Source organism: Anabrus simplex, chromosome 12 (genome assembly GCF_040414725.1).
Source record: "Anabrus simplex isolate iqAnaSimp1 chromosome 12, ASM4041472v1, whole genome shotgun sequence".
In the NCBI taxonomy this organism is placed as follows: domain Eukaryota; kingdom Metazoa; phylum Arthropoda; class Insecta; order Orthoptera; family Tettigoniidae; genus Anabrus; species Anabrus simplex.
The window spans coordinates 27,885,950-27,905,121 of record NC_090276.1 but is presented as its reverse complement, the minus strand read 5'-3'; the positions used below and the strand labels follow the sequence as shown (position 1 = coordinate 27,905,121).

The 19,172-nt window shown below is 37.8% G+C and overlaps 1 protein-coding gene across 4 annotated transcripts in view; it reads left to right on the top strand.

Moving 5' to 3' along the window:
- Nucleotides 1-18,427, top strand: part of Bre1 (E3 ubiquitin-protein ligase Bre1) — a 212,842-nt gene extending 194,415 nt beyond the window's left edge. For all 4 annotated transcript variants that reach the window (XM_067156629.2, XM_067156630.2, XM_067156626.2 and 1 more), the window contains exons 14-17: nucleotides 679-870; nucleotides 2,842-3,034; nucleotides 14,389-14,483; nucleotides 14,861-18,427. In XM_067156629.2, coding sequence (XP_067012730.1) covers nucleotides 679-870; nucleotides 2,842-3,034; nucleotides 14,389-14,483; nucleotides 14,861-15,142 — 762 coding nt within the window. In that variant the 3' untranslated portion in view covers nucleotides 15,143-18,427. The remainder of the gene's footprint in view (nucleotides 1-678; nucleotides 871-2,841; nucleotides 3,035-14,388; nucleotides 14,484-14,860) is intronic.
- Nucleotides 18,428-19,172: the final 745 nt, after the last annotated feature.

The window sequence follows — 19,172 nt, the reverse complement described above, 5'->3', positions numbered from 1 at the left end:
TGTGAATCTGTTAAAGTGTGATACGGACCATGAAGTTGATTTTATGTAACAAATCAATGATATCAAGAAAGTCGTTCATGATTAAAATGTGCAAATGTTAATTTTCCCGTACAATACAGATCGATGTTGCCATGGTTTTTTTTTCTTCAGAGTGAGCTGACCTAGATTTTCATCTAATTAGTATTTGCTCATTTACATCGTCATAATCATCTGAAATATCGCTGATGTCAAGTAAGTAACCAATAACAACTTGCCTGTCAGGTAAATAAGGTTTATGCTGCCTGTAGTGCTACCTGAAAGAGATCCAATGGAAATAACTTTTTACATTGTTGGTAAGTTACCAGTTATTTTACCAAAAGATGGTAGAACCGGCCCTAAGAAGTACATATTTTAATATTGTTTAACAAGAACTATTATATGCCTCATAAATATTTCACTAACTGAATACTTTTAGTTTGAGAGGAAAAGAAGTGATTACTTTCCTTAGCATTCACAGCAGAGCACATTCTAAGTAAGGGGTTATTCACAATCATAGAAAAATATACTGTTCATTTCTGTCTCTGACTCTCAGAAGCTGGTATGATTTTGAGAATTAATCAAACCTATACTTTCTGAGAAAGTCATTTTTGTTTCTACTACTTCTCAAATTGTAAAAGAAAGTTTGTTTCTGCTGTTCAGGAGGAGGAAGCATTGCTGAATGAGATGGAAGTGACAGGACAGGCATTCGAAGATATGCAGGAGCAAAATTCGAGACTCATTCAACAGCTTAGAGAGAAGGATGATGCAAATTTTAAATTGATGTCTGAACGGATCAAGTCCAATCAGTTGCATAAATTAGCACGTGAAGAGAAAGATGTCCTTAAGGAACAGGTATGTTCATTTTATTTTCATATATCTATTTCACACTCAACATAATCAGCCATGAGTCACATTGTTTGCAGCAAGATGGTATGCTGAGTTACATTTCTCCTAAATTGCTTGCTGCTGTGGAAACTAATAATTTTTTCAACTTTGAAGTCTTCTAGCTTCCATTTGATTGGCTCTCTCTTTGTCAGTCCCAGAGTTTTCCTGTTTCTTCACTCATTGAGTGTATTTCTGCTTCACCAGGAGAGTGGAGGAAGAATAGTATCTTTGAGATATCTTACTTCATCATTTCAAAAGTGCAGGATAGTGAATAGTAGAGTAAGAACACAAGAAGGGGGAAGGTATGTAATTATAGCTGTAGTAGGCGAAGAACTCACAATGAAACAAGAAACTGACACCTGTAGAACATTACACATATATTCATTTGTTTCCTGTCAGTTACATGATATGTTCATATAAAATCCCTGTAGGTGTCTTATCTGCTGTTTATGTGGACTAATCTAAAGGTTGTGAGTTTCACAAATAAGAAAATTACTCTCAGTTTTAATTACTGCATTGATGGGGTGAAAGTTCCTTTTGGGGATCATTGTAAGTACCTAGGTGTTAATATTAGGGAAGATCTTCTTTGGGGTAGTCACATAAATATGATTGTAAATAAAGGGTGCAGATCTCTGCACATGGTTATTAGAGTATTTAGAGGTTGTTGTAAGGATGTAAAGGAGAGGGCGTATAAGTTTCTGGTAAGACCCCAACTAGAGTATGGTTCCAGTGTATGGGACCCTCACCGGGATTACTTGATTCAAAAACTGAAGAAGATCCAAAGAAAAGCAGCTCGATTTGTTCTGCATGATTTCCGACAAAAGAGTAGCGTCACAAATATGTTGCAAAGGTTGGGCTGGAAAGACTTGGGAGAGAGGAGATGTGCTGCTCAAATAAGTGGGAGTGGTCTTGAAAAGTAGGAAAGATCACAATATGAAGATAAAGCTGGAAGTCAAGAGGATAAATTGGGGCAAATATTCTTTTTTTTAGGAAGGGGAGTGGATTGGAATAACTTAGCAACAGAGATTTCAGTAAATTTCCAATTTCTTTGCAATCATTTAAGGAAAGGCTAAGAAAACAACAGACAGGGAATCTGCCACCTGGGCGACTGCCCTAAATGCAGATCAGTAGTGATTGATTGAAGTACAATATTGGGCATGTATTGAGAAAGGTTTAAGTATATGAAACATCAGTCTGTGACAGCAGGGAACCACGTAGTGGCAGTTGTGGGGAAGACAAACTGCCATCTGTGCATTTTCTTGGCTTATGCTGCCTAAACCGTCAATGTTAGGCCCCAAGTATGCGTGAAAAAATTATTGAGCATAAAAAGCTCTCCAAAAAATCTGTGGCAGTCTATACCTATCTGTAAAAAGGTAGTCGTCAATAAGCATTTTTGTTCTTTATGAATAATTAAAACTTGTGTTATGCTTTGCAGTAAAATGAATCTTAAAATTAGAAACCATATTTTGAAATTAATTACATAATCCTTAACAGAATAATTTTTTCAAAATAAAAATACCCTTTACAGTGTGTAATTTGTATGCATGATTTAGGCATTACCGTCTTCTTAATATAAGTCCAGGAATGGAATAAATGTCGGATGGGAAAAGGAGCAAGCTAACAGATGGGCAGCTGGAAGGGGCTTGGAATAACACTAGTGACCTACATACATTAGGAGGGAAACAACTAATGCTGTGGTTGGTTTAGTGAAGTGATTTTTGAAAGTCAAATCAGTTTTATCTATATGAGATATCTGAAAAAAGTGACTTTTTAATTAAAAAAGTAGCATTAATTGAACTATATTTTAGATCTTCATTCACATTTCTACAAAATTTAAATTGATAAGTTTCTTTTCTTTCATCCTAAGTTCTGCTCCGTTACAATGACTGTCCATTTCGGAGTCTGAATATAATCTGGTTATGCTTTTGTAATACGCAGGTTGCTACACTAACTACTCAGGTAGAAGCTACTAACGTGGTTGTTAGAAAACTAGAAGAGAAAGAGCGGATCCTTCAAAACTCTCTAGCTACAGTTGAAAAAGAATTAGCATTAAGACAGCAGGCGATGGAAATGCATAAAAGAAAGGCCATTGAAAGTGCTCAGTCAGCTGCTGATCTCAAGTTGCATCTTGGTAAGTACTAGAAAGGATGTTTACATTGACCATTTTAATTTTAATTGTTCTGACAAACGGAAAATGGTTCCTTGTTATGAATAGAAATAACTGCAGTGAGCTAGAAAATGAGCAAATTTCCTAGAACTTATGCCCATCACTACCGGGCATGGTTAGTTTAGTGAAGTGATTTTTAAAAGTCAAATAATTTTTGTCTATTTCAGATTTTTTAAATTTAAATGCAATTTTTTATTTACCGGAATTTTTATTTTTATTAATAACTAGCTGTAGTATTTTGGTACTGCTCGGGTACTTTCTTGAATGTTTACTTTTAGGATTTATCTTTTTCTACTGCTTTTCCCACATCTGTGGGGTCGTGGGTGCGAACTGTGTCGCATATGTGGATTTGGCCATTTTATGGCTGGATGCCCTTTCTGACGGCAACAGTTTTAGGATTTATATTACTTGTTAATTATGTGTGAATTGAATTTTTTGTTGTTGATTTCTTTATTGTGGCCAGCATTTGTGGATGGCCCCTGGAATCTTAGTTTTTACGTACTGGCTTAGTTTTCAACTTGTTGCACTGTCTGTTAGCTGAGTTTGAACTGTGTGCCATCATGTCGTGGAGTAGTAGGATCGTTGATATTAGTGCCGATATATTTTTCCACATTTACGATCATTGTAACCTTGAAAACAACCTATATACATGGGTGAACTTGAGTGCGCGTGTGTACGCTTGGAGACAATTGTCAAGATGGTGCACCCTTGGCAGCTTTATGTGACGACAAGGTATTTCAACATTTATACGCAGATTCATTATCTGATGTGTCACATGGGTGACAAGCCCTGAAAATTCTCAGGTTTCTCAGCTGACAGTAGGTGACGAGGTGCTACGAGATTTCTCTCTTATGCACCTTGGGTTTCTTTGATCATTGATACAATTGTGGGCAAGATTGTGAGTTCCAAGTAGTGAAATCATGGAATATAAACTATCGCTGCATCTTTCTTTCTTTAAACCTTCATGTGTTTAACAAAATATAATAGCAGACATTTAGTGCTATTCCATGGAGCTCCAGTGCAGATGTCAACATGCCACGGTGCATTCAGAAAACAGAAAATGTCTTTTATGTTGCACTTTGGTAAAATTGAGTCTGTCGTGCCGGTTCTACAGCTTTCTCATGCAAAGTATCTTACAGATTCTCCTGCAGGTTAAACACTAAGAGAGTGGTATAGGAAATTCCTAATGAATGCCTGTTTGTATGATGCTAAAAGGCATGGCCCATTGCCTGAGATTGTGAATAATGTGCGTAACTGTTTCTCCACGAGCTCTCGAAAACCTTAATCAACATATCGTGCAAGCCAAAAACTTATTTATTTAATCGTATGGTGGTTTTATACAATGAAATGAAATGTCGTGTGGCTTTTAGTGCCGGGATATCCCAGGACGGGTTCGGCTCGCCAGGTGCAGGTCTTTCTATTTGACTCCCGTGGGTGACCTGCGCGTTGTGATGAAGATGAAATGATGATGAAGACAACACATACACCCAGCCCCTGTGCCATTGGAATTAACCAATTAAGGTTAAAATCCCCGACCCGGCCAGGAATCGAACCCGGGACCCTCTGAACCGAAGGCCAGGACGCTGACCGTTCAGCCAACAAGTCGGACATTTTATACAATATATATACACAAGGCAAAATCAAACTTTAAAGTCCATCCTTCTCAGCCATTCAGATAAACCAGGTGTGAGAGCGAACAAATCATCAGGAGTGTCAGGGTACAAATGAAGAGGACAGCTTTGGACCAGGTGCTCAATCGTCTGTTCTTCTAGGTTACAATCACACATTGGTGAACTGATCCAACCCCACTTGTACCTGAAATAATTGCAACAACCATGCCCAATCCTTAACCTGTTCATACGGCACCAGAGGTTCCTCGGTAGGTCAAAACCCTTTGGCTTCTTTGTGGGATCAAGATGGTGGGCACTTGTTCCCAATGTTTTTGTTGACCACTCATGCTTCCAGCTTTCAGTTAGGTCATATCCATCTGCAATGAGTTGCCCTGCAGTGATACTTGCTTGTCTTTTAGGTCATATCCATCTGCAATGAGTTGCCCTGCAGTGATACTTGCTTGTCTTCTTGATTGGAGTTGCTGCTGTGACGGATGGCAGAATTCCTGATGCAGTGGCAAAGAGGGTGATGCAAAGATTTTCTTAGCTTCCCTTAGTAGAGCATGCTTCCGTCTTAAGTGAGGTGGAGGGATGTGACCCAGCACAGGTAACCAGTGACATGGAGTTGATTTGATGGTACCAGTATTGCAACGCATTGTATCGTTCAATTTTGTGTCTACTTTCACATGTACACTTTCCGACCAGACAGGAGCACAGTACTCAGCAGCTGAGTAGACAAGGATAATGCCAGTTAAACGTAGACAATCAGCAGAGGCTCCCCAGGAGGTACCACAGAGCTTATGCAGTATGTTGTTTCTTGCGGCGACTTTATGAGAAAGCTTAGTGATGTGCTCTTTGTAGCTCAGGGTTCCATCTAAAGTGACTCCAAGATATTTTGGGAAATGATTGTACCTCAGCTTTTGTCCGTTGAGCAGAACTCGTGGTTTGTAATTTGCAGCATGATTCACTAGATGGAAACAAGAGACTTCAGTTTTTGTTGTGCTGGGGATCAATCTCCAGGTCTTAAAAAAAGTTGACATGTTCTTAAGGTCCTCCGTCAGAATTTGTTCACAGTCTTCAAAGTTATTACTCTGTGCTACCAATGCGATGTCATCAGCATATATGAACTTAGTTGATGTTGTATTTGGTAGGTCATGAATGTATAAATTGAATAGCAATGGTGGTAAGACAGATCCCTGTGGTAGACCGTTATTTAGTTTTCGTTTGTGGCTTTTAGTGTTGCCTAGAAACACTTCGAACTGCAAATGTGTCAGAAAACTTGTCTGATATGTACAATGCAAGAAACGTGCCTGAAACCGTACCACTGAAGCTAATGAAGGTATTCAGTGCCCAAAAATACGTTACGACATCGGTTCCATGAGGAACTGCAGTGCAGCTGGGGGGATGACGATAGCTTTGCCGATAAACTTGTATTCAGTGACGAGGCAACGTTCAACGTTTCTGGTGCAGTCAGTCGGCACAACGTGCATATTTGGGGCTTGGAAAATCTGCATGTAAGAGTGGAACATGTCCATGATTCTCCAAAAGTTAATGTGTTTTGTGCAGTTTCATCTTGTAAACAGACCTTTTTTTAAACTGTTACCGGCATTATCTACTTACATATTGGAAAATCAGTTAATGCCACGATTGCAGGAAGATAGTGCTGATGGTGATGTCATTTTCCAAGAGGATGGAGCACTAACACATTTTCCTTCAGATATGCTTGGTTATCTTTATGCTACTCTTCCTAATTGCTGATGGGGCATTTTTAAAATGAAGATTTAACTCCCATGTCATGGCCCCTAAGGTCACTCATTTTGACTTTTTCTGTGTGTCTTAAAGATTGTGTTTTATCCCCCTTTGCTTCAGGATTTACCAGCACTTCAACAAAGAATTGTTTAAGCACTGGCTACTATTGAATTTGACATGTTTATGTGTGTGGAATTCTATTATAGGATCGATGTCTGTTGAGTGACCAAGATTACACGTATCGGGCATTTGCTTGCAGGTGGTATTGTTTTAAGAGGAAGTGCAACTGGGCAACCATCCACTACTAACATTAATCAGAGGTGAAAAATGGAAGAGGTCCAACACTTCGAAAAATGAAGGGACACAGAACCTTTTTTATCCGTACTGGGTGGGACTGAAGGTCATAAAAAAATCCGGACAATCCAGAAGCAAACTGATAAATGGATATAACTAGTCTATACAAACCTTTATTACCAGGCGAGTAAGCCGTGCGGTTAGGGGTGCGCAGCTGTGAGCTTGCATCCAGGAGATAATGGGTTTGAATCCCACTGTCGGCAGCCCTGAAGATGGTTTTCCATGGCTTCCCATTTTCACACCAGGCAAATGCTGGAGTTGTACCTTAATTAAGGCCCCGGTCACTTCCTTCCCATTCCAAGGCCTTTCCTATCCTGTCTTCGCCGCAAGACCTATCTGTGTTGGTACGATGTAAAGTAAATAGAAAAAAAATTCTTTATTTTGACACTAACAAGAATAAAGTATACACTTTTTTGACACATCATTTCAATATTTATAAACTTCAGTATAGAAATTGCACCAATCTCTTCCTATTATTCACTTAAATTTACCCAGTAGCTTTACTTGACTCACTTCTGTTCAGTGAAATAGTGTGTAAGTTTCTCTTGTTTCAAATTTGTGTGGCGTTTAGAGCAGCACGATCATGTGTACATTGCACCAACATCAGTTCGCTGGAGTTGTTTCTGTCTGACATTCTAGGTAAACCATTAGTGCTGTTGCCTCCGCATGAGGCATTACTTCTTCCCTAAAATGTCACTTTTGTTTATCAATTCACCACCACTGTCCTACACTGTATCACAGGCGGCAGTTATCGCCCTAATTATAGAGAATCTGATTCAGAATCAGATGATAGTTTAAATTCTTCTGTCAATAATATATTTGAAACTATCAGCAACGGCGAGGAACATCATAACCGTAAATGGGAACAGAGTAATCCTGAATTGCAAGAACCTGATACTTGTCTGTATTGTGGTAAAACATTTCGTTGTGTCAATATTCATATAGTTCGTGCTCATCCCGATATACACAGGCAAAACATTACCCAGCGATATGGGGTGCAGGATGATTTGATACCCCGTCCTGTCAAAACTTATAATTCGGATGCAAATTCCGATGATGATAATTTGATGTTTTGGGAACAACAGTTCTTAGAAATTAAAAATGGAGTTAAAGATGAGGAAAAATTTGACAGTGTAATAGAGAAGTTCACTGAATTTTTGCGTAGGGCAACATCTAAATGCAAAGGTCCTGAACATCCAGCAGTAAAATATTTCAGAGCTCGAAAGGCTAGGCAAATTAAACGTCAACCTTCAAAATATTCTACTTGTAGCATTTCTCAGCGCCGTGATAAACGGTTTAGGGATAAGAAACGAAATCAGTATAAATATGATCCGATTCAACATTATTACTATTATAGAAGAAAGAAGATTGTTCAAAATATTATGACAAATACTGAAGGTAAACAATGTACACTTCCTGCTTTGGAAGTATATGACTTCTATTCAAATTCCATAGGCACAGAAAATCCTACTGTTCTAAGTAACTACACTTCTTCTGATGATGAGGATAACTAATATGACTGTTCCGTGACAGACGAGGAGATTCAACAAGCTATGAAGGGAATAAATGTTGATACTGTTCCTGGCCCTGATCGAGTATTTCTTAAGGTCATAAAGAAAATCAAATGTTCGAAAATCATCAGTATTATAACAAATATAATGATAACTTGGGATTATGTTCCGCAAAGTTTTAGAAGAGGTCGTACTGTCCTGTTATTCAAATCAGGAGATCCAAACGTAATTAGTACCTGGCGTCCAATAACAATTTATTCTATTTTAAGAAGGATCATCGAAAGAAGTCTGGAAAGAAAAATTAGACCTTTCATTGACTTATCAACCCAGCAAAGAGGTTTTGCGTCTACACCAGCTACAATCATAAATTCATCTTTGGTCAACAGTCGTCTTCAAGACGCTAAACTTAAAAAAAAAAAAAAAAAAGAATTGTTGCATCACTTTTCTACATGTATCCAAAGCGTTCGATAATATTGGTCATAATCATTTGGAACATGCACTAAATTCGACATCTGTTCCTAAGAAGCTAAAGTCTTTTAATAATATCTCTTTTCAGGAATAATTCGATTCATGTGGAAATAGACGCGATCACTCAAACTAGGGGAGTAGCACAAGGATCGTCTCTGTTGCCTCTTCTGTTTAATTTGGCAATTGATTTCATAATAAGGGAGTTAAACGACTTAGAACATGCTTCTCAATTCGGCTACCATCTTGTGCAAGATATCGACAACGTGGCAGGGCTAGGTTTTGCTGATGATATTGTGTTAATATCTAAAGATAAAAAATCAGCAGCGCTTTTGATTGACACAGCAAGCCAATGCCTTTCCAAAGTAGGGCTCACACTGAATACTTCTAAATCAAAAGCTATAGTTATTGAGAATGGGGAACTGAAACGTTGTTATTAGGACTATCAGTGGACTTCAGGTGTCATCTATTGATAAGCAGGAAAACCTTAAATATTTGGGTGTTACGTACAACAACAAAATAATAGTAGACGAAAGGAACATTATAACTAAATTAAGCGATAATTTATCGAGACTTGTAAACTCAATTTTTCTTAAACCAGATCAGAAAATTAACATTATAAATCAATACATTTGGCCGAGTTTGATTTATCCTGTACAGTGTGCACCCTTACCGAACTCAGACGCAGGTTTTTAGATGATGTCTATAAATTAATCAAAAGTACAGTAAAGGAAATAATTGGTTTACCAACGGATTGTATGCTGTACAGCTCAAAAAAAGTTTGTGGATTGGGCATTATGAGAGCGTCATGGGAAGCTTTCCTTCAACACATTAACATCTGTAATAGACTGGACTCTGTTGTTGACCCACTTCTGGTACAAACAAGACATTTTCAACAAGAAATAAAGGGTAGTCTGAGAAGTCTTGGCTTCACTCCCGATGAACAACCTAAGGTACAGACTCTTCGGAAGAAACTGAGAGATCAGCAGTTTGAAACATGGAAAAAACTACCGCACCGTGGAAAAGGTGTCTCGCATTTTTCGGAATGGACACAAACAAACACCTGGATTACAACGAAGGACTTTCAACTTCCCAATGGACTAATGCCATTAAAAAGAACTGCAATGTGATAGCAATCCGAAACGTTCCCGGTAGAAGCCAAGAAAACCGTTGCCGTCACTGCAACGAGATAGAAACCCTCCCTCATGTTCTTGGTTTCTGCTCGAAAGGGGAACTATTGAGAAACAACAGGCACCATAGGGTCAGGAGCAGTATTGCAGAACTTCTAAAAAATATCTAATGATGGATCTAGTAAACATGCATACATTATCGCGATTGACAGGAAGGAAAACATCGACGTTGTTATTGATCCAACAATAAGGTTTGAGAGTAACACTTCACAGGCCAAAGAAGTTGATTCTGAAAAGAAGAGACACTGCGAACCCTGTTTTAAGTACTTTGAAGAAAAGTATCACATACCTGCCAGTTGCTGGGAAGTGATTGGGTTACTCTTCGGTGCGCAAGGATCTATCACAAAATTTTCAATGAATTTCTTCCTTCTTTTTGGTATTCCCATTTCGTATCTAAAAGATATTTGTTTAGATGTTTTATGAGATTCTTTGGCAATGGTAAATCATTTGTACGGTATGTGTAAAGAAAAATAAAGTTTTCCTGATCGGGGATAGCTGTAGGGTTGCAACAGGGGAAATTCAAAATTTAAAAAAATAAATATATAAGCTCATTGTATCCTAAGACAAATAGTGCAAAAATAGTTAATAATTTGATGCTGTTACCGTACGGTACCCCTTGTTCTAGGGCAGCTATCCCTTGTGGATTCTCTCTCTCTCTCTCTCTCTCTCTCTTCACTCCTGTATGTGACTGTGTATTGTCAGTAAACAATATGGCCTTCGGTGGATCTCCAAATGTCTTCTTAAAACTGTATAGTTTCATATGTGCAGTATTATTCCAAACGCGTACTTGTTTTCGTGATGGAAAAATACAAAGATAATAGAGTAAATAAGGTAAATAAGACATCAGTCTGGATAAACTGGGAAACCAGATTAATGAGGGCTGGATAAACAAGGTCCTTGTATATCGGCAAAAGAAAGGCAAGGGCCATAAGGGCGTAAAATGAAGGACTGCCTAGGCCATAGAAATCTATACCGTCGAGGTCAGAAAAGAACTAGTTGACCAAGGGAGTTAGATACGAAAGGTGAAAGCCTGACAAGTAAGTGGAAGTAATGCCAGGCTCAGCTGGGGTGGAAACCGTGGTCACCAGTCCATGCACTGAAGTTCTGAGCCCCTGGTCCCCCTTTCAGTCACCTCTTGCAACAGGCAGGGGTTACCGTGGATGGTATTCTACCCTCTCCCCACCCACAAGGGGTTCGAGCATTTGTGGGTAAGGTAAAAACTTAGTTTGTATGTCTTTTGACATAATTACCCTCCTTACCATACTTACTCATCTGTAAAAACCCACAGAGACTTTCTGTTTACCCTGTATTTACCCTGCTGATATGATTAAGACAGCAGGAAGCATTGGACTACTGTGGCTATACAGAGCCCTCAATGCCATATGAAAGGATGAAAGGATACCTGAAAATTGGCAACAAGGAAGCATTGTACTACTATTCAAAAAAGGAAATAGGAAGAAATGTGAAAATTATAGAGGCATAACCCTATTATCACATGGGCTAAAAATAATGGAGAAAGTCATAGACAAAAGACTGAGGGATATAATAGAAACACAGAGGAAGAACAGTGCGGTTTTAGACCAAATAGATCAACAATAGACTTGATATTTACATTGTGAACGATAATGGAAAAACATCTGGAAAGGAACAAGGGAATCATCTTCGTATTTTTGGATTTGGGGAAAGCTTATGATACAGTTAAGAGCAAACATGTATGGGAATGCCTACTGAAAAGGAATGTACCAAAATCATTAATTAACAAGATAAAAGTGTTGTATCATAAGAGCAAAAGCAGTGTACAAGTGGGGAGTAATGACTGAAACATTTTATACAAAAAAAAAAAAAGTCTCAAGCAAGGAAGTGCACTGTCACCATTATTGTTTATTATATTGATGGATGAAATCATAAAATTTGTAAAACAGAGTATCAGTAGTGATGAAGTGAATGCTTTGGTATTTGCAGATGATGTGATTTGGGGAATGGGAAAAAAGGAAGTACGAAGGAGACTGGACTTTTGGAAAGAAAATCTGAAGGAGTTTGGAATGGTAATTAGTAAAACTAAAAGTGTAGTCAGAAAAAGAGAAGCCAAGTGAACATAGGCAGAGAACGGTTAGAGAATGTACAACAGTTTACATACAAAGGGCACTAGGAAAGTTTTGCAATGTGAGTGAACGCTTAAGTCTTTCTCAAAATAATTTCCACCACACTCAATACACTTCTCCATACGTCGAAACCAGGAGTTTGGAATGGTAATTAGTAAAAAGAAAAGTGTAGTCAGAAAAAGAGAAGCCAAGTGAACATAGGCAGAGAACGGTTAGAGAATGTACAACAGTTTACATACAAAGGGCACTAGGAAAGTTTTGCAATGTGAGTGAACGCTTAAGTCTTTCTCAAAATAATTTCCACCACACTCAATACACTTCTCCATACGTCGAAACCAGTCACTGAACCAACTCTGCCACTTTTCTTCGGATACATTGTCACACTCTTGACCCCATGCTGCCAGAAGCTCCTCGTCGGATGAAAAACGCCGCCCTTTCAACTTCATCTTCACTTCTGGGAAGAGTGCGAAGTCACATGGGGCAAGATCAAGACTGTATGGAGGGTGATAAAGCACAGTCAACCCTGATCTGGCAAGAAAATCCATTGTTGCATTAGCACGATATGCTGGAGCATTGTCGTGATGCAAGAGCCAAGTGTTGAGCCGTGACCTTGGACGGAGCTGCTTGAGAGCCTGGATGACCTGAGGTAGACAAGTCTCACTGTACCACTTCGCAGTAACTGTCCTTTGTGTTTCTAATACAACCCAAGTCAGGATGCTCTGTTTAGTGAAGAATACTGCAATCATCCTTTTCTTCACTGACCTTGACTTTCGCACAGTCACAGGAATACCCTCATCTTCAAACAGCCACACCTTGTTCTGGTATTTTGTTGGGACATCGTAATAATAAAGCCAAGTTTCGTCACCTGTAACAATGCTGTTGACGTTACACGAAGTCTCATTTTAAAACTGTTTTAGCATTTTTCGGTACCATTTCACTCGATATGCCCTTTGTTCCTCTGAAAGTGAATGGGGCACCCAAAGCGAACAAACCTTTCTAGCATGGAGATGGTCACGTAGAATTGAATGAATAGCTGGTGCAGGGATGTGGAGGGTCTCTTCTACCTGCCAATATGTCAACCGCCTCTCTTGCTGCAACATTTTCCTCACAGCTTCAATGTTTTCCTCAGTCACTGATTCAGACAGTCGCCCAGAACGAGGATTGTCTTCAACTCCAAAATTTCCCCTCTGGAACTCTTTGTACCAGCGGAAAATTGTTGTCCGATGTTGGCAGTCTTTCCCCAGCACAGGAGTCATTTCCTCCAGGCACTGGTCAACAGTTAATCCGCGAGGAAAATTGTAATGGATAATTGCGCGATATTCACCTTTAGATCACACTGACATCTTAACTTGATTTCAATCCCACTGTTTGGTAACAACTGGTGTGAAGGTTGCGCCTTGCTGTCTTCTAGACCAGTTTTCACCCCTCTTTTCATCCCTCACCATAACGGGTGTCCAGCCAACCGTTTTTGCGTATTGCAAAACTTTCCTAGTGTCCTTTGTATCTGGGTAGCATTATTAATGGAAGTAATGAAATCAACCCTGAAATTAATAACAGACTAAATAAAGGCACAACATTTTATCATCAAGTCAGAGAGCTTTTATGGGACGACAAAGTACCCAAGAGAACAAAATTAACAGTATATAAACAGTATTTCATATCAGTTGTAACATTTGGACTAGAAACGCCTGCAACTAATAAGAGACAAGATAGTAAGATCCAAGCAGTAGAAATGAAATTTTTAAGAACATCTGTTAAAAAGACAAGAAGCGAGAGAATTCAAAATATTAAAATCAGATAAGAGTTAAATATAGAACCATTAGTACAGTATATACAGAAAGCAAGACTGAGATGGTTCAGACATGTAAAAAGAATTCAAAAGGAATGAGTAGCAAGAAGGGAATTGGAAAGAGAAGTTAAGGGAAAGAGACTATTTGGAAGACCGAGAAGAAGGTGGATGGATCAGATTTGGAAGGACATTAGAGGATGCGGCAGAAGTAAAGGAACAGGAAAAGTGGAAGGATAGAAAGTAGTGGAGGCGGATTGTTAACCACACCCTGGCGACTGGAGTGGGACATTGATGATGATGTTGATGAGTAGTATAAATTGCAAGATATATCTTTCATTTTAATATCGCCAGTTTAGCCAGCCATTTTGTTGTCCGGCCCAGAATCCAGCTCTGAGTAGACCTATTAACTGTAGTTGACCTTTTTTTAATGTTTGATGGGTATAATTGGGCCATTTTTTAATGCATGTCTTTTTTGATGCTTTACTTGTTCTTTCTGGTTCCTTTTCAATCATCGATTACTGTCTATTTATTTATTTATTATGTTATAGAAAAGTATCATGCTCAGATGAAAGAAGCCCAGCAGGTGGTTGCAGAAAAGACGAGTGCTCTTGAAGCAGAAGCTTATAAAACAAAAAGACTTCAGGTAATTTCACAGAATATTTCTCTTCATTTTATGCTAAATACTCTTTTAGTTCTGAAAAACTGCTCCTTTTCCATGGAGGATTATTGAAAAATTTGAATAATATGTACCTACTAGTTTTGTTCTCTCTTCTGTTACATCTTTCTACATTTTCCCATTGACATGCATATTTTTTCCACTACCGTAGATTTTTTTATTGTGTTATAACTAATGCGAACCTTTATTAACTTGGATTACTGAAAACTCAAATGTAAGGGAAGTCATAGTTAAATAAAATAAAATAAAATATTGTACGTACAGATGATTTTGTCCATATTCTCTGTTATATAGAAAGTGGAACTTCCTTTTCTATAATTATTGTCTATTCTGGCTGTGTATAGGAAGAGATAGCTCAGCTGCGACGTAAAGCTGAGAGGATGAAGAAGATCGAGCTAGCTGGTACTCTGGATGAGGTGATGATGGAAGAAATACGAGAATATAAGGAGACTTTAACTTGTCCGTCGTGCAAGGTGAAACGTAAAGACGCTGTACTTAGTAAATGTTTCCATGTCTTCTGCTGGGATTGCTTGCGGACGCGCTACGAAACTCGACAGCGCAAGTGCCCCAAGTGTAATGCAGCATTTGGAGCCAACGATTACCATCGTTTGTACCTTTCTACATAAAATTTGGTAACCAGTTCTTTTATAGCATTTATATTTATATACACATCTTTATTTCTTATTATAATATATTTTTCTAGATTAATTCACGAGATGTACAGTTTACCAGTTTTGGAGTATGTTTCTGTTTCATGTGCAAGAAAATAATTTTAAAACGTAAATAGAAAGTGACAAGCAGTTGTAATGTGTTGACAATATGAAATAATGGTTGCCACTGATATGTTTGAATTTGGGCCTTATAATTTCTGTTTCTTGTCTAATTAGTCTGTGCTACAAGTCTGTACTTTTTTTTTTTTTTCCCCAGACAGTATCTGTCTGTAAACTTCACCGGACAGTTGAGTCTCTCATCTATGAATTGTAGAGAGGATGATTACCTGGTTGTACTTCCTCTAAAACAAAAAATCACCAACAAATTGCAGGGTTATGAGGAAAGTAATTCTTGTACTTCATTTAAACTTATACATCCAAAGTCCCACTCTCTTGGCTAGTTTGCTCATGTCTTGAAACTTATTATGGTATCTAAAATATCATCGTCGTGCCTAGAAAACTGCTCTGTGAAATATTTCAGCTTAGAACTCTGGCTGAAAGGTTCTATCATCTTAAGGTTCAATATTGTACGAGTTGAATCAGAGCTTTCTTGTTCTTAACGATATATATGCTGCAGGTCAGCATTTCTTCCACATCATCGCATAGCTATCTTTTCAGTCGCAATGATGATATACCATTCTCTCCACCCCAGTTCCTTCAGTTGGTACCTATGTTGTTATGCACGGACAGCAAATTGTTCTCTTCTATATCCACTGAAATCAGTGGCCTTTTGCATTGTACCAGAGCTTCACTGAATTAGCTGGAACCCAAGATAGTAGGAAGGATTTATATCTTGCTACATTATCTGCACCTCATCCTTTCTTAATTCTCGACATAATCCAGAACTAATTTCCCTTTACTCTTTCAGGGACTTACAGATTCTTTGTCAACCAAAAAGCTTGTTTTTCTTCACTGATGGGATTGATTGTGGGCTTTAATTGAGTGAGCCACTGAAACATTGTGACAAAGAATTCTGCTTCTCGTTACTGTATATATGCAAATAATCCGCACGTCCCAATTTTTAGGAAGGTAGACATTAGTTTTAATAGGTATTTTACTTACAAGAAATGATCCTATATAAAATATCAGTTTGTGGCAGCAGGAGAGGGTTCTACAAAAACAAAACCTGTTAGTTCACAGTTTAAAAAAAAAAGTAGTAGTCTAGTGTAAATACGTGCAATAGAGTTTGTAAATCAATAACTACATTCTTTCTTGCCACCAGTGGAAGAATAATTGTTTTCTTCGTTGTTTTCCTATAATGAGTCGTCCGTTCTGTCATGTGAATTCATTATTTTTCCGCCAGTGGTTTCAGAGTGGAGTCGTGCAGATTTTACTCACTCATAAGTCCAAGTCACATCCATCTGTTTGATTTTTACACTCAGTGTGAACTCGGGATCCTCCTCTGACATCCATTATATATATATCACTGTTTCAGTGAATCTTCAATTGTGTAAAGCTTTTCTTTAGCTATGAACAAGCTATAATGAGAACTTCTTGCACTAGTAGCCTTACTTAATATGTGATTCATACCTGTCTTCTAACTAGGTAACTGACAGCATACATAACACTGAAGTAAAACAAGATTCAAGCGTTACGAGTGCGGTAACAATGTTATTGTGAATAATACAAACATTGCATTTTTTGGTGCCAACTTTTGAAAAAATGTATGATTAGAGTATTTGCATATATACAGCATTTTATTATATACAAATAAGATTTCTTTTTGGTATTTACTGCAGGATATTTTGAGCACTTTGAGACACCTGTGCATAATTCCAGCAATTTAAATCTTCATTCAAGGTCATTTTCCAACAAGAGGATTGTGTTCCCCTCTGTATTAGTTGTTGGTTTTTATTTTATTTTCATTATGAATGTTCACTTGTATAAGAATGTCTCCCAGTGTATGATGCCGTAACAATGGCAATTCGCAACCATCCAAAACTGAAACAGCTGAATGACACTAAATACAGAGGTGTTGATCATCAAAAGAAATATAGACATGTGGAAGACCAGCTGATTGTGATTTGTCTTTAATCTGAAACTCGCGTTACATTTTTGTTGAGGGGACTGCAAAGTACTGTCATTAGTCATTCATTGTCAATGAGTTGGTGCTATTGAGAGACTCGGCTACACTTCTATTCCAGTGAATATTTGTATTTTTAGTTTGAATTCGTACATAAGCAATATATTGTAATTGTTTTTGCCATTTCAAATTTTGTTGAATTCGTGATCCGTGTGATTGTGGTTATCTCAGATTGAGAACTTCTCCTTCAGCTAACGAATTAAGAGTAATTCAGATACTTGTTCAAGCATATTATGAATTTCTGTATTTTGTAAATATTGTAATATATCTGAATTAATTTTGTCTAATTTCAAAGATTTAGCATTTTACTCATTGCTATATGTAATTAAAAGTAAGTGTTCTTCAGTGTTCACATTAATTCTGATGTGTGTATCAATTATTCCTTTGTCGCATTAAATTTATTCCAGAGTTCTGTGGTGCATCACATTTGAGCAAACGTTAAGCTTTAATTGTATCAATTGTAACAAGCTGTTTGTTATCTGTAGCGTTGTTAAACAAGGCAATTCTGAAATAATGTGGTGTATTGTAGCTTTATTAGTACATCAGTAATATTTGATCTTCAGCCTGAGATTTTACTGTCCGTACGGTGTTAAAAATATTCTGGCTGTTGATCAGCATTTTAAAATTTGATTTACAGACAGTTCAATGAAGTTCATGAAAATGTTCTGAATCCATTGACTCCGAAGAGAGAGAATTTTGTATTAATGAAATAATTATGTTGCTGTATCTAATTTTCATTTCAAATGATGCGATACTGTATGTTGGACACAGACATCAGTGTGCTCCTGTTTGTATTGCCACCACCAGGTGAATGCGTGATTTATGAATCTGAGATCAAATGTAGATAAACGTATGCATGTGAAGAACTGCGGGTCACTAACAAAGTACAATATGTATGTATATATGGTAGAACTGTATATCATATTTGGGAGTATTTGGTGGAATGGTCGACATGTTATTTTTTGTGTGTGGCCTGTGTGTAGCCTCATTTCTAGTTACATATAGTGTATTATTATTGTTATGCCAGTGACATCATTTATGTAAAGTGACATGATTAGCAGAGATTCTATGTATATACAGTATTAGCAATTTAAATAAAAATTACCTGTATATGTTGACTTGGATTTGTTATTTAGATTTAAATTTTGACCTGATGCATACTGCATGTGCATTGCAGTCATCATCATCATCATCATCATCATTTTCCAGAACCAGTTTCCCGGGTGTGGTGTACAAGCGCTCGCCACTTCTTCCTGTCAAAGTATAGTTTCTGTTCCTCTATGTCCTCCCACTTGGCATTCCTCTTGCTGACTTCTGATTTCACTGTGTCTGCCCATCAATTCCTTGGCCTCCCAACTGACCTCTCCCCTTTCACTTCTATGTCAAAGTAATTCCTTGCTGTTCTCGTTCTGTCCATCCTCATAACATGTCCAAACCATTGTAGCCTGCATCTTTCTAAAACCTTGGTAACAGGTATTTTGATGCCAGCCTCCTTTCTGTTTGCTTCATATCTAATCTTGTCCTTCCTGGTCTTTTGGTTCATTGTTCAGATGAATTTCACTTCTGTTGACTGAATTTTATTATTTGTCTTGTTATGCAGGGTACATTTTTCAATTCCATATGTGAAAATTGGAATGAAGTAGGTATAAAACTTGGTCATTTTTGTAGTATCATACAGTGGAAACTGGTTAGTACACTTTAGCATACTCTGACCAAAAAATACAATTTTTGGCAAATTACATATTAACCCCTTCAGTGGCAGGTTCCCACAGAGATTTTATGCCAGAAAGGTGAGGGTCTTTTTTTTTTTTTCAGAGGAAATTATATACGAATTAGTGACAATTATTTAGGGAAGTGATGCTA